Source organism: Rhopilema esculentum, unplaced genomic scaffold (assembly GCF_057945365.1).
Source record: "Rhopilema esculentum isolate cy_ngs unplaced genomic scaffold, ASM5794536v1 HiC_scaffold_37, whole genome shotgun sequence".
NCBI classification, from domain to species: domain Eukaryota; kingdom Metazoa; phylum Cnidaria; class Scyphozoa; order Rhizostomeae; family Rhizostomatidae; genus Rhopilema; species Rhopilema esculentum.
This window is the reverse complement of record NW_028300848.1, coordinates 1,347,298-1,362,363: the sequence shown is the minus strand read 5'-3', so window position 1 is coordinate 1,362,363 and position 15,066 is coordinate 1,347,298. Positions and strand designations below refer to the sequence as shown.

The 15,066-nt window shown below is 36.9% G+C and overlaps 1 protein-coding gene across 10 annotated transcripts in view; it reads left to right on the top strand.

Moving 5' to 3' along the window:
• Nucleotides 1-6,097: 6,097 nt before the first annotated feature.
• Nucleotides 6,098-15,066, top strand: part of LOC148957139 (uncharacterized) — a 48,595-nt gene continuing 39,626 nt past the window's right edge. For 8 of the 10 annotated variants that reach the window (XR_016145273.1, XR_016145272.1, XM_089115847.1 and 5 more), the window contains exon 1: nucleotides 12,580-13,264. Coding sequence is in view for 7 of the 10 variants with exons in the window: in XM_089115847.1 (XP_088971973.1) it covers nucleotides 13,160-13,264 (105 nt within the window). In the remaining 3 variants the exon portion in view is untranslated. Of the gene's footprint in view, nucleotides 6,240-8,828; nucleotides 9,075-12,579; nucleotides 13,265-15,066 lie in introns of those variants that run through there. The other 2 variants (XM_089115840.1, XM_089115841.1) reach the window with 2 other exon arrangements.

Here is a 15,066-nt window from a genome sequence, read left to right as displayed (position 1 = left end):
CAAATCGGCTATGCAGAATGATAAGGCGTTCTTTTAGTTAAATGAATGGAGATTTGTTCAACAGCCTTTTTAAGAGTTTGGTAAGACTGCATCTAGAGTATGGAAATACAGTATGGTCACCTTGGTATGTCAAAGACGTGCAGTTAATAGAGAACGTCCAAAGGAGAGCCAGCAAGCTAGTTGAAGGCCTAGAAGATCTAGGTTATGAAGAGCCCTTTAGACAACTGAAGCTGCCAAGTCTTTTGTATGGAAGGATTCGGGATGACCTTATTCAAGTCTACAAATATACGCATAATCATTATGACACTGAAAGCCTGTTTCGTATTGAGGAAGAAAGTAGAACTTGCAGCCTAAACTTAAAAATTGTTAAAGAGCACTGCAGAAAAGACGTAAGGAAGAGGTTTCTCAGCCTACGGATCAACACTTCATGGAATAAGCTACCATCTAGCATTGTAAATGCAGACCTTTGGGCCCCTGGGCCTGCAGGCAGTTATTACAGGGGCCCAAACCCATTGATGATGCTTTGGGAGGCTGCCACAGTGAATTAACCCATCATCTCCAATTCTGCTCCCAAATATGTTTTTCACAGGAGTAAAACAAACCAATAAACTGGATGTATTAATGTGTCAACTTTTAAACTCTTTTCAATCTTCTTCTCCAACATTTGTGGACTTTCTTCAAATCTAATTCTGTGCACCACCAGAGTCAATATGGAAGCCTTTTGTTTGAGTCCTTTAATTGCAAAATGAACTCGAATTGACCAACAGTTGTGCCACATGATCACAAAGTGTTGACTGGAGAAGCTCTTGATTTAAAAGAAAGTTGACTACAGAGAAAATTCGATACAGAATTTGACAGAAATGACCTTTAATTACATACCTATGAAAATTTACACTGCATTTGAACATTTTCTTCACCATCTACTTCTATCTTTTCTGATCTAAAAATGTTGAAGTTGTATGATCTCTCTCATTTAAAGCTATGAAATGATTTATCAAACATATCCTTTATATTAACCGACCAGTTATCTAGGTGTTGCTAGCATAGATTTTAACCATGTGACTAATATTTTGGGCAACAAAGCGTTATAACAATAGGCTTCCAGCAGGCCTCTCTGGGAAAAAACAACACAGGCTATAAAAAGCCCTTGCCAGTTGGGCGATGTGGGCTATTTAGCGCTTGCAGAAATATTGTTAATTTTTTTTTAATATTTGTTCCAGGTTACTAAACAAAACCATTAGCATATAAGGGTAAGATGGTTCTCAGAATGTTTTACCTTTGTCAATCATAAGACTGAAGGTGGTGTTCTCTCATCATTTGAACCATTTATTTTTGGGCTGTCGGAGCGCCAATCGCAAAGACGGCCATAAATAAAACCCCAACCATTTTTGAGGGGGTTGAGAAGAAGAACAATGGCCTTCTTCCGCCGACTAGCAGCACCTTGTTCTTGCAAAAGTCGCAAGCCATATGGCCATTAACTAATGCATGAAGAAAAAGAAATAGAAAGACAAAATGCATGTAAATAAAAACTTGTAGTGACTCTACTTTGGCCATTTTACACGCACTTCCTACTCCTTCATTGATCATGCCATCACCATGACATCCACCTACGTCATTCATAGCATCACCTAGCACATGACATTCCCTTCAGCATTGTACTCACATTCACACATCTATGTCATGCTGACTTCTTCCCAAGTCTAGATCTTTCCTTCTCCATTCCATCATCATTACATCATCCTATCTCATCCTTAGTCAGCAATTTGATTTCTGTATATAAGTATCTTAATTTGTAAAAAGTTCAGTTCAGTTCAGATCAGAGTTGTACAGCAATGCACTGTCTCTCTCACTGGCTCTGTGGTCTCTGCACGTTAAATAAGATTCAAAGCAAGCACCAACGATGGAAAGTCAAAGGCTAAAGATAGGAACTACGGCAATTCTCGCAATGTAATATCGTTCCTATAGACTCCTGAAGATATCTAGACATGGATTGGGTGGGCAGGGTCGCAAAGGAAAACCTTTCCTCTCCAAAGTCCAACTTCGAGTTGTAGTGCAACGTGTGAGAATGAAACTGTGCTAAGACAAAGTTTATATACCCAAGGCCAATGCACACTTGCACGCTTGTTGCTATAGCCGTATAAAAGACACAATGTAAAGCTTACTCTAGCACTGCTACAATAAACACAAACTCTACAATTGTGCAATCTGTGCCCAAAAAACAAAAGCCCAAGGGACACCTAAAAGGTGTATCCTGTCACATATTAAACGTGATTAAATTTCATTTAATCAAGCTTATATTGAAGTATTTTCAAAGACAAAAATACATTACCTTGCAAATTCTCTAAACATTATTCACCTTAAAAAGACATTTTTGTGTGTATTACTACCTTTAAATTTAGTATTACCATTCCTTAAATTGAGACAAAAAATAACTTTTTTGGAATATTTTGTTAGGTTTTGCTGGTCAAATGTAGCTTTTTGGGAATGCCTAGTTTATATGTTATGACTTGAAAATAAATTGTTTCATATTTGAAAGCATGGTGTAACGTTTCACACTTTAATTATTAGTAGCATTAAGCATGCTATATGTCATTCCTTTCATGTGAACACATGTCTTATTCCATTGCAAGTTTTAGCAGATAATACAAACATGTGCTATATAAAGAAACGGAAATTTCCTATTTATAACTGCATTAAGTACAAACATTGGGAAGCTAAACTATGCGGAATAAATGAGACATTGGTTTGAAAAACTGCGCGGGCTGAAAAAAGCCCTCGCTATAGCCCGTACCTCCGGGAAAGGCCTGGCTTCCAGGCCAAGGTTTTTTCTATTTGACTATGGCACCACCATATAGTCTATGCATTTAGTCATTCTAATGTACAGAAATTTCCGCCATAACAACTTAATGTTTCCTATTCCTGTTTTAACCCTATCCAGACTAGGCTTTTTGAAACTTTCGGGAGACTAGGGGGGGCACAAAGTGCCCCCCTCCGTAATTTCTTTGTTCCTCTAGCTAGGACAATGAACTTTGTTTGGATGGTACTCTTATCTTTTCTCCACATTTTAGTATTATTGTTCAATTTTTAAGTCACGTGGTTTCACGATGACGTCATCATAATGGTGGCCGGGTGAAGCAAAAATTTAGAAAATTTTAGAAAATCTTAAAATATTAATTAATTCCAAAGCATCGGGCTAAGATATTAAAAAAAGCAAATTTGATGCATTTTCTAATAGAAACAAGAAGATTGGCACAATTTTAATGTTACTTCTCAAAATTATTAACGTTCCTAACAAAAGAACTCAACATATTTTGTATTTGGCTATAGTTTTTTCTAAATAACTAAATGATCGATACAACCAAATGTCATGTTTGAGTTCATTTTTAATGCCTTAGCAGACAAATTTACCTAAACTTGCAGTTTTATTAATGTAATACCTATAAATCTGTCAACAAATGTGTGCGCATGCGCAGCAGAAAAATCGTAGAAAAGGATGCTGAATTTGAATTTTCTGGTCAGAATCATAAAAAGAGCACAAATTAATGCCTAGATACTAATTTTCATCAATATATCTACTTTTGTTGCGAATCCGTGGCAGATTGAACTATTTTTTACTTGACTAGTTTTGAAAACGCCCCTACACAACCCCCTGATTAATAATAAAAAAATTATCTTTTTATATGAACATGTGTCAGATAGGTTAAAACTAAAAGTCAGGAGGTCTGAGGGGTATTGCTTTCAAACTCCTGAAGTTATGAAAGAAAAACCAACTAGGGGGGCACTTTGTGCCCCCCCCCTAGTCTGGATAGGGTTAAACTCCCATGATTTAAATTTCCTTCCCAGGCTTTCAACATTTGAAACTGTGCTTGCCCCCCACCTGAGAGTCACTAACAATGACATCTCTGCTAGGAACAATATGCCAACGTACCTGACTTTTGAACATTTTTGATAAGCTCACATGCTGGATATATGCTTCTCTCAAATCAACAACACCCTCTTGGCTTGGCAAATATATATATATATATATATATAAATATATATATATATATATATATATATATATATATATATATATATATATATATATATATATATATATATATAGATATATATATATGCTGATTAAACATTGTGACGAAAATTCAAAAGGTTTAGTCATTACAATCTCCATGATAATTATGGTCTGTCAAATATTCCTCCTGTGCATTTTGTCTTTGGTTAGTGAGACACATTTTTCTCAGTGCAGTTATTAGGTTGTTGAAGTGATACTGCGAGGGTGTTGGCATGGGCAAAGAAAAGAGCAATCAACTCCCTAGATAAGGCCTAGAAAGGCCTTCAGGAACACTTTAAATTTAACATTTTCTCCTGTCTCAAGTGTTGTTATAATTTGCAGCTCACACCAGCTCTGTTGATGACAACATAATGCATCTGGAGTGTCAATGGAGAATGAATAAAAGACTATACTCTTCTGTTGTAAAATCATATTTATGTGATTTTTGTAGATGGACAGTCATTCAATCCTGCTGCTGGAACTTTTGTTGATAAGTTTGGGAACAAATCTCAGAGCATCGAGGTTACTTGGACATACGACATTAGCAGTCTTGAGGGTGGCAGTATTTTATGTGGCTTTCAATCAGATTATGTGGTCACAAAGAAAGGTACTGCTGCAGCTTCTTTGGTTCTAAAATACCAAGGCAGAGCTTCAGCAATTGATGATCCTGGGCAAAGAAAAATTGGATTCCAGCTTCGTAATATTGATTTCGGCGACGCAAAAGATGTTCTTTGCACATTTTTGGCATCAGATCTTACCCCTACTTACAGTGGAATTTACAAGATAAAAATATATGGTTTGTATGTTTGTGTATTAATGTGCTAGAGTTTTTTTCAAATGTTTGCACATTGAAATTAGTTCTTAACAAAAACTGGCCACTCTGTGTGCCAGCTCTGACTTAATTAATTTGCAATGTGCATTTTAATGTTTATGAAAAAAGTTCAAGAAAACCTCTGATTAAACTTTTTAAAGAAATTTTCTCACTATTGTTGTGAAAGTCTCTCACTATAATTCCATTACTAAAACCAAACCTTGTTCCAGTGTTGGGGTATTTCAATCCCTCACATATGTTCTCAAGCTTAAAAATGATTCAGTAAGGTAAATTTTATTAAGTAGAAGTGGTTTCGTAGAATAGCATCACATTCTCATTCATTTTTTCTGCAGAAACAGCTATACCTCATATCATCAGATGAATTTTACCTTTCTTCCTTTGGTCTCATAGGCATGAAAGATATCTCCCTTGTCCTTTTCTTTTATTATGGCCTTAAAGACTCATTGCTAACAATGGGCCTTTGCGAGCGTGGCGACGGTCCAAACAATGGCAGTAATTTTCTACGGATTAACCAAAATTGATTTCACACTGTCTAAAAATGCATTATGTGATGCTCACGAAGCGCAATGGCTCATTGTTAGCAATGAGTCTTTAAGTTTATTTCTTATTAGCATTTTTGAATATATCCAAGTTCACCTAGATAACCACAACTTTTCTGAAGTAGATTTTTCTACTCTCCTGGCATATGTGAAAAGTAAAAATTAAAAATGATAAAATTGCATTTTTCGTTAATAGAGTATTAGTCTTATACAACCTAAAAACGCACAAGCATGCTGTTCCCAGGAACAAGTTACTAGCAGACACATTTTGCAATGACCATGTGCTCAGGTGTACATTTGCAGACACTTTGATAAAGAAATGTCTATCCCAGAAAAAATAATGTTTTAAGATTTGGGTGCACAATTGAAGTTGTCTTGTTCTGGGGAACTGTTATAGACAAGTTTTGTGCGGTGGAGCCAACACCTTTAAAAAACACTTGCAATTGTTTACACAACTCTTGACTTCTTAACTTTTGATTCCCCTTTATTCCAGAGGTACCAGAGTTCCGAAACTGCTTGACTGAAGGAACAACATCCACTACTGGTCAAACTATTTTTGCTCTGCAAGAAGGCCAGACTTTAAACTCAACTTGCTATGTTTATGGCAACCCTATTCCAAAGCTGACATGTGGCACCTACGATGATAAAAATAATCAAGTTGGGCAAAATGCTGAGGTAACCGGGAATTTTACAAACCTCCCAATAAGCAGTCGTTTGCGTCTTTTCAATGTTCGAAGAGGGGTGACCAAAGTAAAATGTGTTGCTGATGGAGGTCCTGCAGGAAAGATATCAACGGAAGTAAAAGTTCAAGTTGGTCGTAAGTAACACATTTTTAGTCCAAAAGTTTTCAGTGAACTGTTTTGATGCATATGTGCAGCACTCTAAACCGAAACATTCATTAGAAAATCCTTTTCTTGTTTTTGATACAACCAGCGTAAACCTATCTGACCTTGTTCATTTTTTAGCTTTTCATTAAATTTTTTAGTAATTTCTGCCATCGAATATCTACTTATGCGTTAGAAAATGCAGTTACGTCCTTTATTCGTAAAAAACTGCTTACTAAAAAATTAAATGATTACGGTTTCGATAAGGTTGTCAAAACTTCTGTTCTAGAGAGACGTAGACACAAAAGGCCGAAAAGAAACTCATTCATAAGAATTCGCTGCTTTCCAATTTGTCAACGGCCAGAAAACTTACTTACTTAAAGCCCCGGTCAAACGCATCCAACATTTATTCCCAAAAAATTAGAAAGTTCGTTGATATTTTTCAGCGGGTGGTCAAACGCATCCTACATTTCGCCCAACATTTCATCCAACATTTCATCCAGCATTTCGCCCAACATTTCATCCAACATTTCATCCAACATTTCATCCAACATTTCATCCAACATTTCATCCAGCATTTCATCCAACATTTCATCCAACATTTCATCCAACATTTCATCCAACATTTCATCCAACATTTCATCCAGCATTTCATCCAACATTTCATCCAACCTTTCATCCAACATTTCATCCAACATTTCATCCAACATTTCGTCCAACATTTCATCCAACATTTCATCCAACATTTCATCCAACATTTCATCCAGCATTTCATCCAACATTTCATCCAACATTTCATCCAACATTTCATCCAACATTTCATCCAACATTTCATCCAACATTTCATCCAACATTTCATCCAGCATTTCATCCAACATTTCATCCAACATTTCATCCAACATTTCATCCAACATTTCATCCAACATTTCATCCAACATTTCATCCAACATTTCATCCAACATTTCATCCAACATTTCATCCAACATTTCATCCAACATTTCATCCAACATTTCATCCAACATTTCATCCAGCATTTCATCCAACATTTCATCCAACATTTCATCCAACATTTCATCCAGCATTTCATCCAACATTTCATCCAACATTTCGCCCAACATTTCATCCAACATTTCATCCAACATTTCATCCAACATTTCATCCAACATTTCCATCACCGTGCATCGCCTGCGCAGCGACATGTTTGCAGCACTTGTTTACAGAAGATAAAAAGGCACGTAAGATAAAAGTGAAAAATGATAGCTGATTTCGAAAACAACACGTTGAAACGTAAAGCTTCCCGTTAGGACTACGCCTAAATCTAGATCGCCATCCCTGCTGTGACTCTCCTCGTCAGTGCTATGTTCATCCTAATCCGACACCCTTTCCCCAGCTATTAATTGTTAGATTATTTCATTCTGCACTTTGCTTTTGCTTTACATTTTTCACTCGATAACTTTTAAAAAAAGTTGCTCACAAATCACTCTGGATTCACCTCGGCTCAAATAACAATACAGAAGTTTGAATCATGCGCATGCCTAGAAAAAAAGATGTTGGATGGAGTGGTCAAACGCAACCAACATTTCATCCAACATGCAGAAAACCAATGTTGGACGAAATATTGGATGCGTTTGACCACCCATGTTGGGTCACCCAACATTTGCAAATCGATGTTGGATGATGTTTGATCACGGTCAAAAACAAATTTTGTTTTTCAATGTTGGATGTAATGTTGGATGCGTTTGACCACTCCATCCAACATTTCACCCAGCATTTCATTTTCTAGGCATGCGCATGATTCAAACTTTTGACCACTCCATCCAACCTTTTCTATAGTTTAATTTCTCTGCTTTTCGAATACCTTTTGACAATGTAAATAGCGGACATTATTTTGTTGTTTATGTTTTCTGTTTTGTCGCATGTAAAACAACAACCAAAACATGCGATTCTGCTATCGGGCAGCATTTACTGGAAAACCCAGATTGTGCAAAAAACTATAATGGTGACATGTCTTGGATTATTGGTAAAGCCTGATCGTCGTTCTATCGAGAAGTTTTGGAATCTATCACATAAACATGAAAAAACCTATATTGTGTAGACAGAAGGAGTTTTTTTTCACCTTATGACTCCATTGCTAACAATTTCCACAGGCAAGCGACACTGATTGGGCAACCTCAACTGTCATGTGCTCGCGTTTCTGATTGGCCTATTTTGATCAGCAACTGGGTTTATATATTTCCTAGAGTATAGTTTTTTCGATCTATGTTCCGACGTTTTATAATCTTAAGAATGTCAGACGAAAAGCTTTAGTATGAGTCAAAAAAATTTTTCAAAGTCATTTTTAAGTTTTGTATCACCAAAAGATTTTTTGGATAATCATTTTCGCTGTTTCTCTCTATCAGACGTCCCAACTGCTCCAGTGGAAGTACGATTGATTGAATCAACGTATACATCTATTAGAATCGGATGGAGGAAGCCTGCCAGTCCGGGCTATTCAGGAATATCCAATTATCTTGTGGAGTTGTTTTACCCAAATAGAACAGAGACAGTGCGAAATATGACCGTCACAGACGGAAGCCCCTTTATTTGAATCGCGACCAAGAATATAGAATTCGTATCTCTGCATACAACGCTGTTGGTAAAGGGGCATACGCTGAAGGGTCCTACAGGACAGTCCGGATAAAACCAAGGGGGTTTTTTGTGCCAAAATATTTTGGTCAGTTTGTTGTCTCTTCTTTCTGCTGTATGGTGCTTATAGGTATCGAGAGCTCCAAACACTGTCAAGGAAAGTCAAAATATTTTGCACACCACTCAAATATCTTGTTCCAAAGGTACAAAACTTTTTAGAACAATGTGATTTAAAACCCGTTTGAACGATCCAACATTTACCCAATAATTGTATGTCACAAGTTACCTCTAGTTCCAAAATAGGTGTTGAATGTATTGTTGGGAAAATTTTGATCCGTTTGAACACCTCAACCAGCATTTGACTATTTTTGGCTTTCGCTATTTGTTGTTATTTTGGAATGAATCGAACTGCCTTGCTTCACAAGTTTGAGTAGAAAAATGTTGCAGTGGATAATGTGCAGTTAAAATCAGAAATGTTGGATGAATTTGTGAAACAGTTCCAAAATCATCAAAGAATATTAAACATTTTTAACCAAAGTTAACTTACGTCAAGATCGCCAAACATCATGCAACTCTTTTGCCAAAACCAACTTTTTTGCCATCGTCCAACGAAGTCTAACATGGTTGGCTAAACTAGTGCAACATTTTGTTCCAAACGTTGTTTGTTGGACTTAGGTCGAGATGTTGCACTAGATTGGCCTGGGATTGTTGTGATTAGTTTTTATAGATTGCACGACAGAAATCTGAAATATACCGTCTTCCATTTTCCATCCCCAGTCTTGCGGGTTTAGACAGCAAAGGTCTAAATGCTTCCACTGTGTACCTGGAAGTTCAAAAAAATTTTGGGAATTGATTTCATATTGTGAATAAAATAAAGAAGCTAATATGTCATTTTCCTACTTAAACTAACTATTAATTAGAAAAGGAATAAAAACAGTGTTGGTTATATCGTCCACATCAGTTATTTGAATTGTCATAATTTTATTAAATAGAGAAAAAACGTCATGAACCTGAAGATGCACTCGTAAAGCATGGTAGTATGTCGCTCTTCCAGTTGGAGGAAGATTATCTGGTTCTACTACATTGCTCGTTGTAACCATTTCAATGTATTTGGTATGTCGTATACTAGCCAACGAGTCACATTTCTTGCCACCGTAGCTGGAAAATAAAGTGTGCAAAATTCAGTTAGTTGATTCAAATTGGTGATACTATTGCTTGATATTTTATTTCAGAAGCTTATTAAATATCTTAAAAAGAAATGTATTTACATTGTAACCACCAGTTGAACACCTGCCTCTCCGATCTCTTGCTGAGTCATTGACAAATTCCCAAATTGTTTTGATATCTCAAGTATTCACCTTCTCTCGATTCTAACTGCTTCAGGATTTTCAGCTTCCCTATAACAAACAGAGTGCTCTAATAACAGTTTTCTAAATGATGAACAGTGGCATATCATTGTAGTATTACTAGTACCTAATATCAACTGCAAGGTATGTCATTATAGGTAATGCAGTACAAAGCTATCATGCTATTATTATTTCAGTTTTATACCTTTTTGGTGCATAACTGAAGTTGTGTCACAGCCACTCCAAGCATGAGCAGAAAGAAGTGCTTCTTGGTACTGTTGTGTTGATAAAAGGTCCCGCATGCTCCAGTATAACAATTTTGAATGTCGCCTTTTCTTTTCCTTTTTCTCTGTTCCAAAAAACGATTCTCCCAATCCATCTCTCCAGTGGCTCATCATGAGAACCAATATATCCGTACCTTCTTCCATCACACTAACATATCTACCAGTTTCTGCGTACTCAAGGACAGTCTTCACAATTGAGATATCCGCGTCTCCATTACTTTGAACTGCGACAAACCTTTCCCTCTCTAACCGAGTACAAAGCAACTTAATCAGCCTATCCTTGTTATCTATGTTCGCCAGAAATGCTTCCCTGCTACAAGTAATTTTTGAGCTTTCAGTGATTTCAAATCTAGCTGGCGTTTTGCTCATTCGACGAAGAGGCTCCTGACCTTTTGTTGACATTCTGTCTAAGTATCCATCAAAAACAACGTTAACGCAAGTGTAATTCCCAAATCTTTGCTTTACAAATGCAATGTACTGCTCAAGCACCTCAGAATACGTTGATTTTGGCCAGTGGACTTTGTGGAGCAATGCATCACCATCAACCACGCAAACGTCATTTGTAGTCGGGATAGTTGCATTCTCTGTACCCAGTAAGTGATTTCTAAGAACAGCTTTAGTCGATTTTCTCATCATACCTTGTTTAAAGAGTGACGTCGGCTCTAGAGTTAGCTCATAGCAGAAGTTTTCAGTAATGTTACTTTGGAAGTTAGCCAAGGCAGACAAACGGCTAAACAGTATAGTTGGATTGATGGTCACTGTATTGTTCCCCATTTTCGTCTTAGGTAAGAGATCTTCAAATGTTTGAACTCTTTCTTTTCTCTTGATGCTCGCACCATCAAGCCAGTTGAAAGACTTTTAAGATGTTGCCCGTCTTCACCAAAAGGGTTGTGGCGATCAAACTATTCTTTGATTAACGTAAGATCTTTATTGTCTCTCTGCTTGGGCCTAACTGAACATGCTGTTCACTTGTTTTCCTATATGCGCCAGTCGATTCACTCATTGCATTGGGTATGTCTGCACACCTATGGATACTTCCGATCCATAACTGGCGAGTAGATTCCGAAATACCTCTTTCTCGCGTCAGCCCACCGTTGCTCTTCAATGCTCTAATCATCACCTGTTCAATGTCCAAATCCATCCATAAGCCTGACCAAAATTGCTCACTGCGCCTGACAGTGTGCAGATTGCCTCTTGCAAACTGATCATAGACCCAAGGATGAGAGCTTTCCAAATCAAGCATGTTTTGTAGATGCAATCTTGCACATGTAGCATAGTTAACATGGGCTGTAGCAGCGAATAAGTTCAGCATTTTGTTCAAAGACATCAAATGCAAATTCCAGTCACCAGTTCTCTCCGCACGAATAAATATTTTTACCACGGCGATGTAATTCAAATATTGCAACCATAACTTTAATGTCCAAGACGTTTTAGCGAGGTACTTCTTGTACGCTTCGAGATTGAACGTAAGCTTTGAGAGGGTTGGGAATCATTGCATATTGATGTCACGGTGATGCTTTTCTCTGAATTCATTTTTCAATTTTTCAAAATCAGAGCACAAGTCCTCAATCTTCACTGTCGCTTCTTCAAATGTAGGACGTTCCATCTCTTCACAGCTATCACGATTCTCTTGTCCAGATGCAATCAATTGTGTCATTAATTTGCAAACCAATGCAGACTCGATAAGGATGTGTCCTCTAAGCGCTCTCGACACAGCCTTCCCAGAAAGGATATGGGGAACAGCTCTTCCCATAAACTTCTTCAAGGGCTTCTTCTAATCCACTTCCTTTCATTACAGCATTCAATGCTTCCAAGAAATCTCATCAGAAGATGAACCCTCCTAAGATGCAGACTACATTAATCGATTTTGCATTTTATTATCTCCAAAGCTTTGATGGATTATTATCCCTAATCCTAACCCTAACAAGCCTCGATATGTTCGATAGTGATGACGTCACCGATGACGTCATCATGTTATTTTTAAACTTTGTTGGATTAAGCGTGACATATAGCGTGACAACAAACTTTGTTACTACTTTAAATTTCTAAACTGCTCAAAGGTTTCTGATTGATAATGGCCTTTTAGAATAAACTAGCCTTGCGAGAAAACACATGAGTGAGATAAACTCTTTTTTTATAAGAAACAGTACGATAAAGTTCATGCTGACTGTTGTTAATTTTTCGAAGATCTAAGGCTGGAATGTTTTTAATTTGTTTTAAATTAATAAGGTGTAAGCAGTGAAATTGGTAGCTTTTTCGCTTTAGTGAGGTGTTTAGGCCTCAGTTGCCTCAAAGTGAGCAAGATGTCCTTTACTTGCTGACAAATTTGAATATTCGCCAAAAAAGCACCTACACATGGCTAAAATTTTGTCATTGCATTGTAGATGGGGGATTTGAAAACATATTCGTTGTGGGCAACATTTAGACGCGTTGGTGAAATGTCATCTACTTGAAATCAGAATACTTCCCATGTTGTGGACAGTAGGCCCAAGAAAACAAATTTTTGAAATTGGTTAACCAACCCTCGGTCTCAGTTGATTTTCTTTGATGTGCAGCCAGACAACTTCACTATTACTTTCAAGTCTAAAATTTATGCAAAGATATATTTCAGGGTGGGAGCTGTGTATAATCTGAGATTTTATGTCACTTTTGTAGATAATGGTGGAAGATCTACGCGCGATGGAACTATTGTTGGAATCGTTTATGGTGTCATGCTGCCATTGTTCTCATTATCATCATTTTTTTCTTCATGCTGAAGAAGAGGTAAGAACGTAAGTCATATTAACTCAACTTTTCTTTCTAGGCCGTAAAGACGTAAGAACGTAAAACGTCCTAATCATTTCTTTTTAAAATTGTAAAGTTTTGTCAACAAAACCTTAAAGAAAACTAAAAGTATCTTTACTAAACTGAACTAAAATAATTTAATAAGTATCTCAACGAATTTACAGTTCAATATTTTTTCTTCTTATCATTTGGTTCGTTTTGTTATCTTGGCAAATGGCCTTTTCCCTTTGTTTTCTTCTTTGGATGCCTTTGAACGAAACCGTGAGAATGATGAAGCCAACCAGTATGTTCCCCATTTTGATAGTCCCTCTCAACAAACTGACACAATCCGATATTGTAAAAAGAGCTGACATCATCGCGTTGTTTATGCTTTCTAGTTCATTCTGATTATCAATGCGTACTTGATGGTACCTTAAATACATTTCTTTAATATACTATCTAAGCCAAGATAGCCTCTAACCTAATTGCAACAAAAAATTACAATAACATTAATAAATCACAGCAACAAATTGATAAATTACAGTTATTAATTGCGAATGGACAGAACCCAAGCTTAACCCTTCCTCTCTTCCTTCTCCCAGAAACAATATTGTTAGTACAGACAAATATCATACATGTAGCATAAATAAAGCACTATTCCTAACCTCCTTAGTCGTTTTATTGAAATCCAACGTCATTAAGACAGAGGGGTAAACCTGTGGTGTGTATGCAAGGACGGTTTTAAGTTGCAGTTCCTGGTTTGAGGCTAAAATCATGCTATTTGCTTGATAAAAGAGGCGAAAGAAAAAGTTGTAAACTTTTCTCTCTATTCTCAATTTAAAAAGTGAAGTTTGCTAATTTCAACTTTCTTTCACAAATCTTAAATACCCACATTTTTTACACAGGCCCTTTCTGCTCCCATCCTAGGACAAGCTGAATTTTTTTCTACGTTTTATTCCTTGTACATGTGTGTATCTTTATACAATTGATAAAAAAACGAGCCGCAGAATACCTGAACCAGACTGTCATAGGTGTGCCAATTCGACCTAAATTCATACTTATTTCCTCAACAGAATAGAATTTCGAAGGTCCAATTCGCAACTTGAGATGCAGCAGCCGAAAAAATTCTTGCCTTCTCTTCAGTTCCGTTTATTGGGCTGGCTGATATGGAATGTTGGATTTTTGTGATTTTTACGATTGCGTTCCAGATAATTTATGTTGAAGGTGATTTACAAAATGTGTTTATTTCTTCACTAACCAAATTTCTTTCTTTCCACCGAAAATTTTCAAATTTTCATCGAAATTTATCCAGAAATTTTCTCCACCGACAATAAATTCACCGGGATATTTGGCACCGAATTTTTTGTACGTAATGTATGGCGAATTGACTGAGAAAGCCATCTTTCAGTCATTTTGCAATGGACTAAGCCTATTTTTCACAATTGGTCTAATTTTCAAAATTCTGTGAATTTTCGAAACTTTGCGATTTAACATATTTTTGACTGTAAAGTAGCCCTTAAAAGTTGGCTGGTCCAGATCGAATATCAGAAGCATCTTTAGGCACGTTTTTATCTTTTACGGGAGGTTCACTCAAAACAGCCCCCTCCCCTACTCCTGAAATAAAATTCTCCAACATGAGTTTCCACCCGCCGGACAACAGAACCGCCAATGTTGGATTACCGTAAATTCTCAAAAGCCCCCCTCAAAAAGCCCCCCTCAAATAAGCCCCCATCCTAGAACTAAAAATTGTCAATAAGCCCCCCCCCCCTCGCATAAGCCCCCACTGCTACTGTGAATTCTCA